At 36.8% G+C, this 16,955-nt stretch overlaps 2 protein-coding genes across 2 annotated transcripts; one reads left to right on the forward strand and one right to left on the reverse strand.

Moving 5' to 3' along the window:
- Window positions 1-1,448: 1,448 nt before the first annotated feature.
- Window positions 1,449-2,993, reverse strand: LOC136802295 (uncharacterized). The gene has a single exon (XM_067059011.1). It carries the CDS (start codon window positions 2,991-2,993, stop codon window positions 1,449-1,451), a length of 1,545 nt encoding a protein of 514 aa, XP_066915112.1.
- A 12,131-nt stretch (window positions 2,994-15,124) lies between these two features.
- LOC136802296 (apolipoprotein A-I-like) lies at window positions 15,125-15,487 on the forward strand. Its single transcript, XM_067059012.1, has one exon. It carries the CDS (start codon window positions 15,125-15,127, stop codon window positions 15,485-15,487), a length of 363 nt encoding a protein of 120 aa, XP_066915113.1.
- The last annotated feature ends 1,468 nt before the right edge of the window (window positions 15,488-16,955 follow it).

A 16,955-nucleotide genomic window follows, 5' to 3' on the forward strand; every position in this document is an offset into this window, starting at 1 on the left:
CGATTTTCGAAAAAAAATTATTTATTAGGCAAATTCGAATCAAAAAGTGCCTAAAATCGGGTTTTTGGGGCGTGAAATTGCTTCATTAGATTTCTCTGATTCTTTGCATAAAGACAAAAGGAAAGGTTTTCTAAAATATGGCTAAAGCCGTTTTTTCTGGAAATTTCATTTTGGCTGTTAAAATTCCTTTGTCATTTTTAGGAGCGATTGGCTTGATATTTTTTTTCTTATGTACTGTTGTTGCTAATTTTTCTATATCCTTATTATATTAGCCTTTAAGTAGGTTTATTCAGCAATGTAGCTTGTTTTATTAAATATTATTTTCAGGGTTAACTTATCGACCTGTTGATAACGAACTTCTCAAAGATTTCTATCAAAAAGATGCGAGGGAAGTTATAGCGTTAAAAGATTTGCACAACGATTCCGAACATGACAGCGACTTGGACGAGGTGAGGATTTATAAAGGCTTCTAAAGTTAATTTCAAGAAATTCATGTTATTACCCCGCAAGGTGCTTTGTTGCTTCGCGGTGTGTTTCAAGAAGTTATTAGCCCACGCAACATAGGGCGTACCCCTTGGTGGTTTGACACTGTTTTTTAGTTCCAACATTGAGATTCAGGATAGTTTTTGAGCTAACTAGGTGGCAACCTTGCAGGATACGGGGTAGGTAGAAGAAATTTCGATCAAACCTGACCCAGGGGTTATCATTATTATTATTGTTATTTCACTCATTTCTTTTCGTATTTATAAGGTAAATAGTACAATAGGATTCCTGTTTATAATTTATAAAGAGTACACCTCGTACTAAAATAGATAAAAACATAACGTAATAACCGATTTTCTGAATCGAAAACGCAAAACAAGGGCTAAAAGAACTAGACAGTGTTTCAAAGATGTCGTGGCTTGGTTAGATAGATCTTAAAGAAGGTCAGTCAAAAACACTTAAAATACTAATATTTAAAATAAATAATTGATTTAGGATAATATAATAACTATATTGTAAGACTATCAAAAAGCCTATCAAATAAAGCTATTTGGAGGTGATTTGTTTTGGCTATAGATGACTTGAATAGCTTGATTGAATTTAAGGTTGTGAGTTAAGAAAATTGCTCGTAATCTTGAAAATATATTGTTTCAAAATTTTTTTCGGTGAGTTTAGTAGAGTAGAGTTCTCAAATTTTGATTTCCAAACAAGCTAGAGAAATACTAGAAATAAAAAATTGTGTTTAAATTTGTATTATTTCTTAACCGCTTGAAACTCTCTGTGGGTTCCTCTTTTCAACAGTTTTAGTTGAAGAATAATTTCTGAGAGAATTGGTTGGACTTTAAGGAAATGGGTTCCTCTTTTCAGCAATATATATACTAGTTGCTTTAGGTGGATCCCGGGCTTGGAAAAAAGATTAGAAAAAAAAAATGAAAAGAAAGAAAAGAAAGAATTTGGCGGAAATTTTACGGAATTTGCATAAATGCTCGGACTATATGTGCAGTACCTAGTAATATAATTTTCTGGCACATTTCATGCCTCAACATACCATTCAGTTCAAGTTTCTCAATGTCTTTATCAAATTCTTTGTAAAATACACCAGTGGCACCAATTACAAAGGGAACGATCTCTACCCTGTCCAGATTCCACATCGCTTTCAGCTCGATGGCAAGGTCCGTGTATTTCCTTATTTTCTCGATTCGTTTGTTAGCAATATTACTGTCGTTGGGGACGGCAATATCTACGATTATGGCTCTCCTTTGGTTTTTGTGCAGTATAAGGATGTCCGGTTTGTTATGTTGGAGGTGATTATCTGTTTGGATTGAGAAGTCCCAAAGGATTTTGGTTTGGTGGTTTTCGATCACTGGAGGAGGTGTGTAATTGTACCATATGTGGTCGTTGGTGTCTAGTCGGTGTTTTTGAAGGAGGAGAATGAGTAGGTATTTGGCTAGGTCGTTATGTCTTTTCAGGTATTTAGTTGGGGCAAGGGCGGTACAACCGGAAACTATGTGATGGATGGTTTCTTTGGATGATCGGCAAATACGGCAGGAGTCGTCGTTAGTGGTGTGGTGGACATGCTTCTTGATGTAATTGGTGGTGATTGCTTGTTCCTGGATGGCGCAAATAGTTGATTCGGTGGAGCGTTTAAGGGTTGATGATTTGAGCCAAAGGTTTGATTTGGTATGGTCGATGTGGGGTTGTTGGAGTTGCCTGGAATGTTGGCCATGGAGTGGTTTTTGTAGGAGGGAGTTTGCCATGGAGTCAATAAATTGTTTCTTAACGGTTTGTTTGAGTTGAATTTTCGAGAGAGTTTGAGTTTGCTGATGATCAATGTTTAATTCGCCACAGTACTGACTTGCTTTAGCGTGTATAGATTTCTGGCCACGAGTAAGCTGCCAGTTGGAGACGGCTCGGAGCAAGGGTTCATTGGTATTCTGAAGGTAGTGGCCGAAGTTGATGATCGTCTTTTTGTAGTGGTTGGTAATGTTGATGAGTCCACGGCCGCCGGACTTTCTTGGAAGGTAGATACGGAGAATGTCACTTTGGTGATGCATCAGGTGGTACTGTTGAAGAATAATACGTGTGGACCTGTCGATTGCTTCTAGTTCGGTGATTGACCAGTCGACGATCTGGAAGCCGTAGGAGAGTGCTGGGATAGCATACGCATTAATTGCAGTGATGGTATTTTTGCTATTTAGTTCAGTTTTAAGTATCTTTTTTATTCTCGTGAAATATTCAACCTTTAGAGCGGCTTTGGTGTTCGGGCTCAGTTGGTCTTGCTCTTTGAATCCGAGATATTTGTAGTACTCTTGATTGTTTAACGATTTAATCTCATCTCCGTTGTCGAGTCTCGTATTGTCAGATTTTTTTACTTTCCCTCGGATGATAGTGAGCTTGTTACATTTATCAATACCAAATGTCATTTTAATGTCATCGCTAAAACGTTTGACAATATCGATAAGGTTGTTAAGAAGTTTGTCGTTGGGAGCATAAAGTTTCAGGTCATCCATGAACATTAGGTGGTTGACTTTCTGGTTGGAGTTGGATACTTTGTAACCGGTGTTTGCTTTGTTGAGGAGCCAGGTTATGGAAGTAGACATATGACGAAGTGAAGACCGGATGGGCTGTCTCCCTGAAATATTCCATTTTTGATTTGAAACATTTCGCTCGCGATTTCAACTTCGTCAGTGTGGAGATGTAGGGATGTTTGCCAGTTCTGGATAGTTTTCGAAAAGAAGTTGATGGTGGTAGGATCAAACTTGTGGATTTTGAGCGATTCAATTAGCCAGTCGTGAGGGATGGAGTCAAATGCCTTCTTGTAGTCAATCCACGCAGTGCTGATATTGCGGCATTTCTTGACGGCGTCTGACATCACCATTGCATTGACTGCCAGTTGATCGATGGTACCGTAGGTTTTGTTCGAGCATCCTTTTTGCTCGTCCGGTACCAGATGGTTTTGGTCGATGTGGTTCTTCATCCGGTTCGTTATAATGCTCGTCATGATTTTGTATATGATTGGCAGGCATGTGATGGGTCGATAGTTGGCAGGGTTTCTGGTCTCGGCTTTCTTCGGAACAAGGGTTGTACGTCCAGTTGTCAGCCATTGAGGTGTATCGTTGGGATTGTTGATAGTTTGGTGGAGTATGTCTGCTATCTTTGGGTGTAGGTTAGTCAAGTAGCACCACCAGAAGTTATGGATTTTGTCTATGCCTGGGCTTTTCCAGTTCTGGAATTTGGAAGTTGCTGATTTAACCTCTTCACTCGTAATGGGTTGATATTTGGATTCGACAATCTGTTCGTTTACGTCATTTGTGTATTCGTCGAGCCAATACGCATCTTGATTGTAATGTTGCTCGTTGTTAAATATTGGCTTCCAAAACGAGTTGATGTCTTGCTCTGTTGGAGGTTCGCTGATGTGTATTTTGTTATCGCGCACTTCGTCGTAGAACTTGCCCGGATCATTTTCAAACGTGTTGTTGTGGTGGTATTGCTTTTCACGTTTGATGAATCGTTTTAGACGGTTGTTGAGCGCCATCAAACGTTGTTTCAAGGTTTCTAGGATTTGGATTCGCGATTGTTCGTCTTGTATGCTGTATTTGATTTTCATACTGTTGTTGTTTCGTTTGATTTTTGACGATGGATCAACGATTGACATTTGCTCGATTTTGTTGATGTCGGTGCGGAGATTGTCGATGCGAACTTTCATCTGGTGCTGCCAGTTGCTCTTTTTCGCTTGGCGTCGATCTTGTTTTCTTACCAGACATTGTTTTTTGAGTTGCGCAATTTCGATAGAAAGGAAGGCACACCCATAAGTGACGTCATTTAGTTGATTGACGTCAGATATGTCGGTTAGCAATGGCATGCCTTCAAGGGCTTTGTTGATTTTTTGCAAAGCTTTTTTAAGTTCAAATTCCTGTTTTTTCCCCGGCTTTCGAAAGGTATAACGGTCCTCAAAAGGTGTAATATTGGCTATAGCATACATCCGAGATATCATAGTTCTTACTCTGTCAATTTCGTCTTGGTTTTCGTTCTCTATATGTTCTGCAAGCGGTTCAACGTTCGGTTGGATGGCGGGTGGTGGAAGTGGCGGTGGTGGTAGATTCTCTTCCGTTTCGGCTGGTTGGTCTGGTTGATTGGTTTGGTTTTCTTCTTGATTTGGTTGGTAGACTGGTTGATGTCGTTCGTCATTGATTTCGGACTGAATGGTTCGTCTCATATCGTCAACTTCGATCTCCGTCAGCCAGCTACCTCTTGTGTTTTCTCTTGTGTTGATCTTTTTTTCTATCTGCCTCAGTTGATCACAGATTCTTTGCTCGGTATTGGGAGCTTCAGGGTGGAGCAGCATCCATCTTTGGTGGAACTGCTTCCTGTATGGTTGTTCTGGATCCCTCAGAATAGTCTCGAAGTAGCAGCGCATTACATCTATGTTCATATCCTTCGTCCATTTTGTTCGCTGTCTTCTGTTGTTTTGGATGTTTCGCGTGCGGTTCTCTTGTAGATCTGCAGGCTGGACATCTGTGACATTCTGTTGGGTGTCCATGTGTTATTATGTTGTTTGTTGTTGTTTTCTAGTCGATCTCGCTGGGATAAATGCGATCCCAGGGAGATTTTTTTTTAAATTCGATCAGAGCGAAGAAAGACACGTCTGCAATCTTCGACGTCAAATAATTATTATTATTATTTCACTCATTTCTTTACGTATTTATAAGGTAAATAGTACAATAAAGGATTCCTGTTTATAATTTATAAAGAGTACACCTCGTACTAAAATAGATAAAAACATAACGTAATAACCGATTTTCTGAATCGAAAACGCAAAACAAGGGCTAAAAGAACTAGACAGTGTTTCAAAGATGTCGTGGCTTGGTTAGATAGATCTTAAAGAAGGTCAGTCAAAAACACTTAAAATACTAATATTTAAAATAAATAATTGATTTAGGATAATATAATAACTATATTGTAAGACTATCAAAAAGCCTATCAAATAAAGCTATTTGGAGGTGATTTGTTTTGGCTATAGATGACTTGAATAGCTTGATTGAATTTAAGGTTGTGAGTTAAGAAAATTGCTCGTAATCTTGAAAATATATTGTTTCAAAATTGTGTTCGGTGAGTTTAGTAGAGTAGAGTTCTCAAATTTTGATTTCCAAACAAGCTAGAGAAATACTAGAAATAAAAAATTGTGTTTTAAATTTGTATTATTTCTTAACCGCTTGAAACTCTCTGTGGGTTCCTCTTTTCAACAGTGCGCTTATCATTCGTACTGAGGCATACAAAGCTTGTTTTGCATTCCTATTTTACTTATGATAAACCTATTGTTTTACGAAGATCCCTGATCTAAGATGATTTTAGTTGAAGAATAATTTCTGAGAGAATTGGTTGGACTTTAAGGAAATGGGTTCCTCTTTTCAGCAATATATGTACTAGTTGCTTTACGTGGATCCCGGGCTTGGAAAAAAGATTAGAAAAAAAAAATGAAAAGAAAGAAAAGAAAGAATTTGGCGGAAATTTTACGGAATTTGCATAAATGCTCGGACTATATGCGCAGTACCTAGTAATATAATTCTCTGGCACATTTCATGCCTCAACATACCATTCAGTTCAAGTTTCTCAATGTCTTTATCAAATTACAAAGGGAACGATCTCTACCCTGTCCAGATTCCACATCGCTTTCAGCTCGATGGCGAGGTCCGTGTATTTCCTTATTTTCTCGATTCGTTTGTTAGCAATATTACTGTCGTTGGGGACGGCAATATCTACGATTATGGCTCTCCTTTGGTTTTTGTGCAGTATAAGGATGTCCGGTTTGTTATGTTGGAGGTGATTATCTGTTTGGATTGAGAAGTCCCAAAGGATTTTGGTTTGGTGGTTTTCGATCACTGGAGGAGGTGTGTAATTGTACCATATGTGGTCGTTGGTGTCTAGTTGGTGTTTTTGAAGGAGAAGAATGTGTAGGTATTTGGCAAGGTCGTTATGTCTTTTCAGGTATTTAGTTGGGGCAAGGGCGGTACAACCGGAAACTATGTGATGGATGGTTTCTTTGGATGATCGGCAAATACGGCAGGAGTCGTCGTTAGTGGTGTGGTGGACATGCTTCTTGATGTAATTGGTGGTGATTGCTTGTTCCTGGATGGCGCAAATAGTTGATTCGGTGGAGCGTTTAAGGGTTGATGATTTGAGCCAAAGGTTTGATTTGGTATGGTCGATGTGGGGTTGTTGGAGTTGCCTGGAATGTTGGCCATGGAGTGGTTTTTGTAGGAGGGAGTTTGCCATGGAGTCAATAAATTGTTTCTTAACGGTTTGTTTGAGTTGAATTTTCGAGAGAGTTTGAGTTTGCTGGTGATCAATGTGCAGGCTTATTATTATTGTTATTTCACTCATTTCTTTTCGTATTTATAAGGTAAATAGTACAATAAAGGATTCCTGTTTATAATTTATCAAGAGTACACCTCGTACTAAAATAGATAAAAACATAACGTAATAACCGATTTTCTGAATCGAAAACGCAAAACAAGGGCTAAAAGAACTAGACAGTGTTTCAAAGATGTCGTGGCTTGGTTAGATAGCATGCATGCATGTTCCGTTCAATCAACTTTTGACGACATTTCTGGTCAAAAAATTGAATTTCGATGATAATATTCAATTTTCAATTTTCGAGTTAAAAAATGGGAACTTGAATTTTGATTGAAAGTTTCAATTTTATTTTTATTTCTGTCAGAAATGAACTGAAATTTCCAGTATCATCTTTGACTTTCTAATATAAACTTCTTGCATTGAAAATTGAAAATAATATTTTCAAATACTGAAATTGTGTCGTGAAAAATTCAATTTGACAAAACCAAACCAATTTGTAAAAAAGACGCCTCGGATAAAAAATTTGAAAGTTGAAAATGATTTACAATCAGTTACAAAGAAGACGAAGGAAACAATGGTTTTATTCAGTCGCTTCTTTGTTAGTCTAATTTATCTCTGCCTCAAGGAGTTAGGTCATTTGAAACTTTAACTGATTACGCAGTACGTCAAAGGCCTCTTAGTTGATAGGTAGTTGTGCCACTAAGGTTGAAGAAATTTCATTCCTAACACAGTTCTGTGTATCCTAAAGACTTAATCAAGCACTTTCTAAATAATTACAAGTTTTTTTATAAGAACCAGTAAGCATACTTTGGCCCAGGCTGGGCTGTTCTTAATTTTTTGAATTTTTCAGGCTTAAATGTTCTTACGATGTTTTTTACTTGAGAACTTAAAATAGATTTAAAATCAGTACTTTTTTAGAAATATGAGGCTCAGATTGTTCTTAATTTGTTCTTAGCTTTTGGCCTGAATTTCAGCCTCGTGTTCTTGTAAAATTGTTCTTATAAAAAAGGGAGTTGTTCAATAAAAAAGGCACACTGCAGGACTATGTTTGCAGATAAGACCAAAGAGTATCCGAAGAGTATATATTACGTAAAGGAAATTTTTCCACGTGAAATTTATGTCATAGTGTATTTACCCAGAAGGAAATTAAACAGCAAAAGACCTGGGAACTAGACAGCAACAAATAACAATAAAACATTCTACATTTTTGTTCTTTTTTGGTACCGATGAAACACTACTTGTTTTGAGCATCTGTTTTCATGGAAAAGCAAGCGTGATAAAAATTGGTTTTGTTTCGTCAATTCAATTTTTCACGACACAATTTTCAGTATTTGAAAATATTATTTTCAATTTTCGATGCAAGAAGTTTATATTAGAAAATCAAAGATGATACTGGAAATTTCAGTTCATTTCTGGCAATAAACAAAACAAAAATTGAAATTTGCAATCAAGATTCAATTTTCAATTTTTTAACTCGAAAATTGAAAATTGAATATTGCCATCGAAATTCAATTTTTTGACTAAAAATGTCGTAAAAAATTGAATGAACGAAACATGCACACACGAGATAGATCTTAAAGAAGGTCAGTCAAAAACACTTAAAATACTAATATTTAAAATAAATAATTGATTTAGGATAATATAATAACTATATTGTAAGACTATCAAAAAGCCTATCAAATAAAGCTATTTGGAGGTGATTTGTTATTATTATTATTATTCGGTGTATATTTTCGTAATGATAATCGATAATGCACTATGTATAAAAGTTTTCCTTCTATTTATAATAGATAAGGTACGCTTTTAAAAAAAATATATATATATATATAATATAATAAATTTTCTTAATGATGTCAGAGCAAGCAAAAAAAAAGAAAAAATATGCGAAATAAAAGCTTCAAATCACCCCTACTTGCCGAAGAATTTTTCTTTCCTCGTAGGGTAGAAAAATTTGTCGCTTTTCAGGATGTTCTGGAAACGAAGAAATTTCGGATTGTATGACCTAGGACATGATTGTTTTGGTTTGATTTAGATTGAGATAGACCTAAAGATTGTGCAACAGAGATTTGTCAGGCTTGGCAAGGTTGCGTAAGATCTTAGCAAACAACTAAAACTAATTCATAATATAATATAATGGAAAAAATAAAAGTTAAAATTAAAGGTGTCGTATTTTGAAAATTGTTTAATCTTGATCGAGGTTGTGGAGTTTCTAATGGGTCAGCTTCAATTGCCAATAAATTTCCTTTCAGAAAATCTATTGCTTCCCGAAGTGTCCCACGTGAGAGTTTAAACTCAAGTAAATTTAGATAGAAGATATAGAAACTAAAACAAAATTTCAAAAATTATTGGCTTGTGAAGGACTATAGACTTAAATTTCCCAAAGACTTAAAGTTCCTAAGTTAAATTCTATTTGAGATATTTTAGATATGACAAACGTTCTAATATATTAGTAGATATCGTATTGTTAAATAGGCTTGTTAAAATTTGTCAAAAGATTTATGGGTCACCTTTACTTGCCAATAAATTTATGAATGCATCAAAAATTTACTGCTTTTCTAGGCATCCCTTAATGGAATTTACTTTAATATCAGGGCTGGAGAATTCAGGAATTTGAATTTAAAAATTATAGAATTTTATAGTGGTGGCAAAAGTTTATAAAATATTTCATCGTTAGATTAAGAATTTGACTATGAACGATTTCAAAAGTCGGCCGAGAAAAAATGTCTAGAAATATTGCATGTTCCCAAGAGAACAATCTTTTGCATTTCATTAACATTGATTTTTAAGTCCATTTTTTGTTCAATAAGTTTTTGAAAGTTTTCATGGATCGATCCTAAAGCTCCAATGACGATTGGTATGGTGTTGACTTTCCGACCATTCCAAAGTTGTTTTACCTCTATGGACAAGTCTACATATTTCGTAACCTTTTCGTTTCGTTTTCGTGCGATGTTGGAATCAAGTGGTACCGCTATATCTATTAGTTGGATGTCTCGAGATTGTTTATTTAGGTATATGATATCGGGTTTGTTGTGGGTGACGCGTCTATCCGTTTGTACTGGGAAATTCCAGAGGATTTTAACGTTATCGTTTTCGAGGATAGGTTCGGGATCATATTGATACCATTTAGTGGTTGTTGGTTCGATGAATTGGTATTTTTCGGCTAGTAGGAGGTGGATGTAGCGGCAGACGTTGTCATGTCGTTGGGTGTATTTGGTAGGTGCGAGGATAGGGCATCCAGAGATGACGTGGTGGATTGTTTCAGGTTTGGTTTTACAGGCTCTGCAGGTATCGTCATTTGATGTTTTGTGGATGTGTTTTTTGGTGTATTTGGTTGTGATGGCGTTTTCTTGAATTGCGCAGATGGTGGATTCTGTTGCTCGTTTGAGTGTGGAAGATCGTAGCCATGAAAGGGATGCGGTTTTGTCGATGTGGGGTTGTTCTAGTGTGTTGAAGAATTGGCCATGCATAGGTTTGGATTTGACGGTTTGGATTTTTTGATTGGTACGGATGTTACGGATATTATTATTATTATTTGAGATATATTTTGATAATGTTTCGATAATGCACTATTTATAAAAGTTTTCCTTCTATCGAAGATAGATTAGGTACACTTTTTCTATTATAATATTAGAACAAGAACTAAAAAATAAGAAAAATTTAATATTAAGTCTCGATGGAATATCTTAGTAAACAATTTTGTAAATATCTTAATAAGAGAGATACACCTTTACTTACCGAGAAATTTTTCAAAGTCTTGCAAAACTTTCATTTTGCATTTCTGAAAAATTTGTCGCTTTCCAAGGCGTCTCATGGAAAACCAAAGTAATTTAGGTAAGACTTAGCAAATAGAATCCGGTTTGATTCGATAAAACTTAGGTATAACAAGAGAAATTTTTTAATGTATTATCATCGTTCAGGCTAGATTTAGGATGTGAGAATCTGAGTGGATCTGAAATTATCAATCCATGAAAATCAAAATAAAGTCGTCGAAAATCGTAATTAAATAAAATGTTAGAAATATTTTATAAACATGGTATTGAGACCGCTTAAGCCCTAGAGGTAGTGATATAGGTTTATCTTACTTAAGTGTTAAGAGATATTCCGCCTTTACTCACCGATAAATTTTTCAAATTTGTGCAAAGAAAATGTTTGTTCATCTGCGTGTTTGAAAAATTTTTCCGCTTTCAAAGATGTCTCGTCAAGGATTTCTGGTATAGAGGACTTAAAGATATACGTAGTTGAAAAAACTTAGAATTAGATTGTGTCTATATAAAGTAGTTTAATTTTAAGTAAAGAAGCTAAAGTTTAGGGCTTGTAAAAAGCTAATAGTCGTGTAACTAAAAGTCGGCCGAGAAAAAAATATCTAGAAATATGTGATGTTCCCCAGAGAACTATCTTTGCATTTCATTGACATTGACTTTCAAGTCCATTTTATCATTAATCAGTTTTTCAAATTTTTCATGGATTGATCCCATTGCCCCAATAACGATGGGTATCGTTTTTACTTTTGTCATGCCCCACAGTTGTTTTATTTCAATAGACAAATCAACATATTTTGTCACTTTCTCGTTTCGTTTTCGTGCGATGTTACAATCGAGTGGCACGGCAATGTCTATGATCTGTACCTCTCGTGTTCGTTTGTTGATGACGATGATATCGGGTTTGTTGTGCGCGACTCTTCTGTCCGTTTGGACAGGAAAGTTCCATAGGATCTTTACATCGTCATTTTCGAGTAGCGGTTCAGGGTCATATTGGTACCATTTGGAAGAGTTAGGTTGGATCATGGCGTGTTTTTCTGCAAGGAGGAGGTGTATGTATCGGCACACATTGTCATGGCGTTGGGTATATTTGGTTGGTGCAAGGACTGGGCATCCTGAGATGATATGGTTGATGGTTTCGGGTTTGGTCTTACAGGCTCTACAGGTGTCGTCATTGGTGGTTTTGAAGATATGTTTTTGTGTGTATTTGGTGGTTATTGCATTTTCCTGGATTGCGCAGATGGTTGATTCGGTAGTTCTTTTCAATGTGGAGGATCTTAGCCATGACAATGAAGCGTCTTTGTCGATGCGGGGTTGGTCTAGCGTGATGAAGAATTGGCCGTGCATGGGTTTTTCTTTGAGGATTTCGAGTTTTTGTTTGGAGCGTTTGGTTTTGACTTGCAATTTCAATTGTGGTTTTGTAAGTTCGTTTGCTTGGTTTTCGTCAATGTTGAGTTCTGCTAGGTACTTCTCAGCTTTTTGGTGGAGGGATTTTGCTCCTCTGTCGGTTTGTGACGTTGATACTAATATCATGAGATGTTCGGTGGAGTTTTTAAGGTATTTACTGTATTGAATGATTTGGTTTTTGTAGAGGTCTGTGATGTTGAGTAAACCTCTTCCTCCATTTCTACGTGGAATGTACACTCGGGCGACGTCGCTTTTTAGGTGGAGCATGTGATGTTGTCGAAGGACGTTTCTTGTTTGACGGTCAATATCTTCAAGCTCGGTCACGGACCAATCTAGAACTTGGAATCCATATGAGATTGATGGTACTGCGAAGGTGTTGATCGCTTGGATGGTGTTTTTGCTGTTTAACGAGGATTTTAAAATTTTCTTTACTCGGGTAAAGTATTCAGCTCGGAACTTGCGGCGCATTTGCTTCTTGTCGATCTCATTAGATTGTAGCATTCCGAGGTATTTGTATTGGTCACGTAGATCAAGTGCTTTGATGGTTTCTTCACTTTGGAGAATAATATCGTTTCCCCGGGTCAACTTTCCTTTTCGAACTGACATGATGTTGCATTTGTCAAGTCCAAATTGCATGTGGATGTCGTTGCTGAACATTGACACGATTTCGAGGAGGTCTTGGAGATGTTCGTCATTGTTGGCGTACAATTTCAGGTCATCCATGAAAAGCAGGTGGCTGATAGTTGTGCGATTGTTTCTCGGGCCAATTGAGTAGCCGATGGATGTTCTTTTGATAAGCCAAGAGAGCGGTAGAAGGCTTATGACGAAATTCAGCCCAGATGGACAATCTCCTTGAAAGATGCCGTTGTGGATATTAATAGGCTCTGAAGATATAGTGCTGTTTTGCGTTGTGATATTTAGAGTTGTTTTCCATTTTGTCATTGTAGTTGAAAAGAAGTTTATAAGTTTGTGTGGGAATTTGTGTATTTCTAGTGATCTCCTCAGCCAATCGTGGGGTACAGAATCGAAAGCTTTTCGGTAATCGATCCATGCTGTTGACAGATTACGTTTTGATTTCTTTGCGTTTCCAAGTATCATGTCGTCAATCAGGAGTTGGTCTACGGTTCCTTGGTTTCCTGAGATACCACCTATTTGCTCTTCAGGGAGTAGACTGAAGGTGTCGAGATGAGACTTCATCCGTTTTGTAATTATACTTGTCATTATTTTGTATGTGATTGGCAAGCAAGTGATGGGTCTGTAGTTCGATGGGATCTCGGTTTGTGGTTTCTTAGGTACGAGTGTTATGTAATGCCTTTTTGAAAGTGGCTAAAGATTTTTTCTCTCTAACACATAGGGGAAGGAGGTTCCACGATGTTGAAGCTCTGTAGGCAAAAGAGCGTTTGTATCCGACATAGTTGAGAGCTGGTTGGTCGATTTTGCATTCGTTTCGTGTGCGTTTTGTTTTGGTTGATTTGTTGATGAAGTCTTTCAATAACGGTGAAGTCAAGTCATTGTAGATTTTATAAGTTTTGCATGTAAGATGTTTCTTATAGTAGAAAGCAAGAGGCTTCCACTTTGCTTGAGCGAGAACTTCACAGTCTTTTACTTTCTTCTTGATTCGTTTGATGAAACGAGCAGCTTTAATGTGGATCTTTTCTATATCGTCCAGTAGGTGATCAGCACAATTCCCCCAGATCAAGATACCATATATTACTGATGGTAAAATACCGCTATTATAGATTGTTCTAAGCGTAACTTTATCAAGAGTGTTCATTTTGTAAAGGTTTTTAAGTTTGTTGCTAAAGGCATTACACACCATTTCCGTATGAGGGCCCCGTGATAGTTTATTGTCAAGAATCACACCAATTTTTAATTTTTAAATCTTCAGCAGTAATCATATCAAGCCCACACGCTTTTCCAATGTTGACAGCTTTAGTAAAGGATTTTTCAAATAATTCGAAATCGAGCTTCACATCGGAGAGGGTTGGGGTAACTTTGTATATTTGCTTATGTGATGCAGTAGTGTGATCCTCTCCAATATCAAGAGCTAATTTCTTACCAACATTTGCGAAGAAACTGTTCATGAGTTCCGCTTTTTCTTTGTCGTCAGTTATGATTCGCTTGTTGTCAGCTAGGGGTCCAATAGTACATTTGTTGGTGTCTCCATTGAACTTTTTTACTGTTTTCCAGAAGCTCTTGGAATTATTAGATTTGTCGAATTCATTTCTCCAGTACTCCAGGGTTGGTCACTAATTTTGTTAATTTCTTCAAAGCCATTAATGATAAGGAAATGAAATTCTGACATAGGTAGCAAAGATATCAAATATAATTCCTACAAATTTCCAGGTCATCCCACAGATATCTGCAAAGCCCGAAGGGCTAGATATGCAACTTTAAGCTTTCTCCAGCAAAAAAAAAGTGAAGCAAAAAATTGACTTTTTAAATTTCGTGCCCGCGGATAGGATCTAGCATTTTAATTGTTTTTGGAGCGAGATCAAAAAAAGTAGGCGGCAAACGCCATCTCTCACATCTCTCAAACCGGTGAAATTGCATATTTTAGTCACGTGACTTTGGTAGGAAATCCTTCCAAACCAAGGCTTCACTTTTCGATAAAAGTCGCTTATCTAGCCCTTCGGGCTTTACAGATCTGTGGGTCATCCATAAGAAATGTGTATTTTGCAGACCAGAATGTGAAATATTCTTCTTTCAAAAAATCACCTTTTTCGTCCAAAACGGAGCAAAAAAGTTTTTTTTCAGGATTTTTTTATCTTCATGAACCGTACCAAAAGTGCTTTTTCATCAAATATAGTTCTTCCTGAGCGATTTGGGAAATTTTCTTGCCTCCAGTTGAAATTCAGTTGGAGGAATGGTTTTGAGTGTTGTTTTTACATCGGATTTCGAATGGGGGTGAAAAGTCCATTTCCAAGTGGGGTTGAAATTGTAAGGTACTTTTTCCAACGGGGCGAAATGCTCACCAGATTTTCCGGTGGGTCTGTGACACAGGGGTGTGTGAAGGAGATAGCCATCAATGCTTGCGGTTAATTATAGGACTATGGTAAATAAGTGTCGAAAAAATTATGAGTATTTTGCTTCAAATTTCATATCATCTTAGATTGCATCAGATGAGCTGGTCAAGAAAGATCCTTTGTGGTTCAGAAGAACTGTCCGAAGAGTCGCAAGAACAGTTGGTCGAGTTAGTCGAAGAGTTGCAAGAGGAGTTGGTCGGGTTAGTCGAAGAGTTGCAAGAGGAGTTGGTCGAGTTAGTCGAAGAGTTGCAAGAGGAGTTGGTCGGGTTAGTCGAAGAGTTGCAGGAGAAGTTGGTCGAGTTAGTCGAAGAGTTGCAAGAGGAGTTGGTCGAGTTAGTTGAAGAGTTGCAAGAGGAGTTGGTCGGGTTCGTCGAAGAGTTGCAAGAGGAGTTGGTCGGGTTCGTCGAAGAGTTGCCCGAGGTGCGGGGCGAGTTGATAGAAGTACAGTTCGTCGCATAAGAAGGCTCTCAGGCGACGAAAACAAAAGTTTTACAAGCAATTGCCCATTTGAAGTCTAAAATTTTAAATATCGATTTATTTTTTAGGCTTCCTTGTTCAATTTTGAAATAATTTTAGTGGGCAATGTTATATTCACTAGATACAAACAATTATTCTATTTATTAATTTCTTTCCAAGGGCTGGGCGGAAAGACGGATAAAAGGCTAACCCGGGCGTAAGAGCTCTGAATTTTTAATCAAAATTTACGATTTTTTAGTGGCAGGCTAAACGAGGCGAACCTCGTCGAACCTCGTCCCTAGGCCTAATCTTTCTTTTATTGATTGTGGAGGATAAATCATTTTGAAAATTGTACTTGGCAAAAAATTAAAAAAAAAAATGACTTCTGAAAAGACGATAGCATACGAAAAATCTGTCTGTCTCAAAAGTATTTGGACAATTTTTTTGACAATATTAAAAGCTATACACTGTTGGAAAGATATTTTCAAGGAGAATAATCTAATGAATTAAAAAGTTTTTGAAAAGAGAAAAAATGAAGATGAAAAAAATGAAGATTTTCTACTGTTTCGAAAATCATGAGATCAGAATGTTTGAACCGTTGCTGATTTCAAATCTGTGTTCAGATTTTTTGTATCTTCATTGAATAAAAAGTTACAGTCCTTAAGGACTTAACAATGTATAGACCCTGCATTGCGTGTGTCTTAGATTCGAGAATTTGTTGCGGGGTTACAGCCTGTGAAAGACAAACAATGGTCTGTTGCACTGAGAAGGAATTTGTGTAACTCGTGTCAACAATCCTGGTTGAGATATTATCTAGAAATGCTACGGTGTCCGAAAATGCCGAAGGAAAATGTTAGTGGAAAAAACAGCTTTATCGTAGACTAGCTTTTTGGTTGCTTTGGGAATAAGATGATTAATTTTGGGTATACTCGTGGGAATATTTAAGATGAATGAAAAGGCATTACATTTTTAACAAGTATATTAAAATATAATAGCCTTGTCATGAAAAATTGAAAAAAACTTCACATAATAAGCACAATAAACTTCTAGGGGAAGCTGCCCATAAAGCCATCGATAGATTTAAAAAAGAATTACGTGTTACGATTAGGAACCTTGTATCGATCATTTTGTCAGAGTATGAAAACCGCTGCCCACTTAGACGTGAAGATTTTAAGATAACTTCCAATGATAATGTGATGCGATTCTCGATGTTCACAAAATGCCAGCCCAAAAATATATCCTTATGAAATTAATATATTCTTTTATCCTTAAATCAGTTGAAACTATTTCGAATCGCATTTTAACTAAGATTTCTCGCAAAATTAAGTTTTTCAAAATCAACGGATCAGCCAGCCTCTTTCTGTTCTTATAAAGTTATAAATTGATGTTTTTTGCTTCCAATGATGGTACATCAAAGAAAAGCCGCTTTGAATAGATTTATAAAAGATTTCAACGACCAATACGTTTTCTC

Source organism: Clytia hemisphaerica, unplaced genomic scaffold, assembly GCF_902728285.1.
Source record: "Clytia hemisphaerica strain Z4C2 unplaced genomic scaffold, Clytia hemisphaerica genome assembly, whole genome shotgun sequence".
NCBI classification, from domain to species: domain Eukaryota; kingdom Metazoa; phylum Cnidaria; class Hydrozoa; order Leptothecata; family Clytiidae; genus Clytia; species Clytia hemisphaerica.

Bases quoted from the DNA above. Each gene is read 5' to 3' on its own strand.
- LOC136802295 (XM_067059011.1), bottom strand. From the start codon at position 2,993: ATGGATGACCTGAAACTTTATGCTCCCAACGACAAACTTCTTAACAAC.
- LOC136802296 (XM_067059012.1), top strand. From the start codon at position 15,125: ATGAGCTGGTCAAGAAAGATCCTTTGTGGTTCAGAAGAACTGTCCGAA.